General features: G+C 53.0%; 1 protein-coding gene across 1 annotated transcript in view; it reads right to left on the bottom strand.

Annotated features, from left to right (window-relative positions):
- Positions 1–3,170, bottom strand: part of LOC113209907 (discoidin domain-containing receptor tyrosine kinase B) — a 40,054-nt gene that overhangs the window by 31,473 nt on the left and 5,411 nt on the right. Inside the window, exon 3 of the mRNA XM_052270323.1 lies at positions 1,904–2,051. Within this exon, the coding sequence (XP_052126283.1) occupies positions 1,904–2,051 (148 nt within the window). The remainder of the gene's footprint in view (positions 1–1,903; positions 2,052–3,170) is intronic.

Below are 3,170 nucleotides of genomic sequence, written 5' to 3'. Positions count from 1 at the left end.
CGGGTACACACGCCGCCGCCGGGTAGCAGAGGGTACTGGAGAGGGTAACGGAGGTACTCAAACCGCAGAGGTAACTCACACACCAGCAGCCACCCGGGCCACCACCACCGTCGCGATACTTTCACCCCTCTCCCTCCCCTTTACAACTCCCGTCACCCCGTCTTCCACACCACTTCTCCTCCTCGCTCGCCACTGCTGCCGCCTCCTCGTGGAAGCGGTGTCCTGTCCTTCACCTCTCGCACGCTGTCGTCCTCCTACACTGCTCAGATAAAAGTGCAATGCCTGTGTGCAAATAATGATTTTGCACATACAGTTTATTCCACCTACTTAACACATACTTACGTACTGTCCAGAATCCAAGCGTTTCGTAAATGTCTAAAACTCATACACCTATTGGCATACAAGGTTGTCTACTTAGACAATCCAATCCAGTACGTTTTAACAATTTACACTTGCACATCAATTTAAGTACATATTTGAAAAATTAATACTTTTCTCTTAACAGTGTGCGCTCTCCAATCACCTGCCGGGACCCCAACGGCAGCTCGCGAGGCCAAGTCGCACCATTTCGGGACTTCTGCTCCACTTTTGCCACACTTTTCCTTTCCCAACTCCTCGACGCGCTACAACTCTCTTCCGCGCAGCCTCTCTCCCCATCCTGCCCTGCCCCACTCGTCGGACCAATGTGTTGACATCGCGTCCTGCCAGGCGCTCGACTGACAACAACGCAAACTGAGAACATTTCAAAAATCTCTCTTCAGGGATGTTCTCGTACTTTGCTCTTAGTCTGAAAATCAAACAGCAAGACAGTTCCACTGCTGCAACAACTGTTGTATAAGTTGCAATGGTAAGAAAAATTCGAGCCAACGTCAGGGGAGTCCTACTTTAGTGGAACAAATAGGTCCGTTACGGTTTGAATTAGTAGGGCAACACATGCACGCCTATTGCAAAGAGTGGGACTGAGTTTAACCCTGTACTGTGTGTATTTCCAGAGTACGTACACTTTTAACAAGCCCACCTGAGCCGACCTGAGCGCACCGGAGGCGTCGGAGCGGGAGGCGCCTGCTCGGCAGACTGCACCGCATTCACGCGTGTCTGGCGGGTTGGCCTACTCCCCGGGCGCCTACGACTAGCAGAGCAGTCTGGCTCTGCTCTACCCCGCCGCCCGCCTCCCGGAGGTAGAATTAAGGAACAAATCCCAGCAACACGCTATTCCAAAATACACAACAGAGCCTCATTCTTTTCCAAGTGGCGCGGACCGTGTGGTGCAAACGGTGGACCCCCCCCCCCCGCCCCTTTTAATTCCTCTCTTTCCTCAATTTTCCCGGCCTGCCGCCGCCGCCTTGCGGGCCCGGCAGCGCAGATTAAAGCCAGCAGCCGGACCTACTTTTCGAGCCGCAAAGCCACTTTTTCATCGCCGCACTCCCGGCCGCTCACTGTGAGCCGCCCCCGCCAAACTTTCCAGTGCGTTGTTTCTCTCTGCAACGTGATTGGACGAATATGTTCCAGGACGCCCCCGACCCGACCCTGCCCTGCCCTTGCTCAGAAGGGACCGTTTATTTTATCGAGAGGCAGTCGCCGGTTGTGAGTCCGCCCGGGCCGGCCTATGCGGAGGAAGCACCGGACCTAGGTCCCCGAGTATCGCACGGTACGGCCTCAGTAGTAGTAGTTTCACACCGCGGCGGTCGTAAACAAAGTTTAGGGATGCCCTTTTCGAAGCAACCCCCTCCTGACACTCGAGCAAAGAAAAAGTATACAAAAGAAAAAAAAATGGGGGTCGACTATCGCATTTAGCGCGGAAGGTCTCACGCGCGGAAAAGAGGAGCAATGGAAAAACAGAGGGAAAGTACACGCGGAGAAGAGAAAAACAAGAACATACTCTAAAATTACTTGAAATACTTACGTTCCCAGGGGCAGCCGTACAGCTCGACGCGCATGCAGACGGTGCGCGGGTACTCGCTGTAGGGGATGAAGCGCACCTTGGTCGCCACGAACGGCAGCGCCAGCTTCTGCTGCGCCACCAGGTACGTGTTGCTGTTGCCCGTCAGCACCTGCAGCAAACAAGGACAAAAAATATCAGTTGCATGACCTTACGTTGTTTCTATGCTGGCGCAAAACAATACTTCGTATAAGGGGGGTATACATGGGAGAAAAATAAGTAAGTGACGTGCAGAATATTGCGTGTCTACGTTTGACAGCGTAGCCGAGTCCGTCATCATAGCACTATGATGTGCTGTGGATGACAAAAAAAAAAACACACACACACACAGGGAGGGCAGATGCACGCTCACGCGCGCGAAATCTCTTTCACTCACTCCCCCTTTCTTCCCGGCGGAGGAGAAGAAGAGGGAAGCGCGCGAGCTCGAGGCGCTAGATTACCCCATAAAAATGGTCCATACTGCCCCCCTGCTGCGCTCCGCGGCGCGGCGCGGTGGCCCCTACAGTGTTGCTAACTTGGGCCGCCGGGCCCGGCCAAGACCCGCCGAGATGAGAAATGCGGCAATCACGGGGACCGGCGACCACGCGCCGCTGGCTCCGAGCGGAATAATAGCGCGGATCGTCCAGAAATAGCGGTTTCTTTTGCACTTTCTTTTGAGCGGTATGGTGTGGCGGAGAGCGCGAGCAGCTGGTAGTTTGTCACATTTTCAGGAAGCTTCATTGTTTCGTAGTCCGAGGTTTTCCCCCCGGTGTCTCCGTCCTTAATTTTTGTCGCCGTCCCCCATAGCTTTTGACGCTCAAAACCACAGCACAACCAAAAGAACGTATTCGACTGCGACTCCACGCCATACCAGGAGTTTCATTGACACGCGATATGGCAAGAGACAATTTTCTTCCATTCAAGATGGTTTAGATGCGTCTCGGTCTGTGTGCCATCTTACCAGATCTTAACATTTTTGTATTTTCCTCGGTTGGACAAAACAAAAATTTATACAACAGGATATACAATTTTTTTCCAACACAGAATTAAAATTGCATCTTGCGAGATGTACACACACACGGGCGCATCTTGCAAGAGACAAGAATTGACATTTGCCATTTAGAGTGTGTCGTGTATAGCGCGATAGCATTCATACTCGTTGATAGTGCGCTACAGTGTACGCCGCCCATGGTCTGATCTGCGGCAGCCATAGCCATCACCATAGCGGGAGAGTGGATGGGGTGGGGGGGGG

Source organism: Frankliniella occidentalis, unplaced genomic scaffold (assembly GCF_000697945.3).
Source record: "Frankliniella occidentalis isolate FOCC.00 unplaced genomic scaffold, Focc_3.1 Scaffold117, whole genome shotgun sequence".
NCBI classification, from domain to species: Eukaryota; Metazoa; Arthropoda; class Insecta; order Thysanoptera; family Thripidae; genus Frankliniella; species Frankliniella occidentalis.
This window is presented reverse-complemented; position numbering and strand designations above follow the sequence as displayed.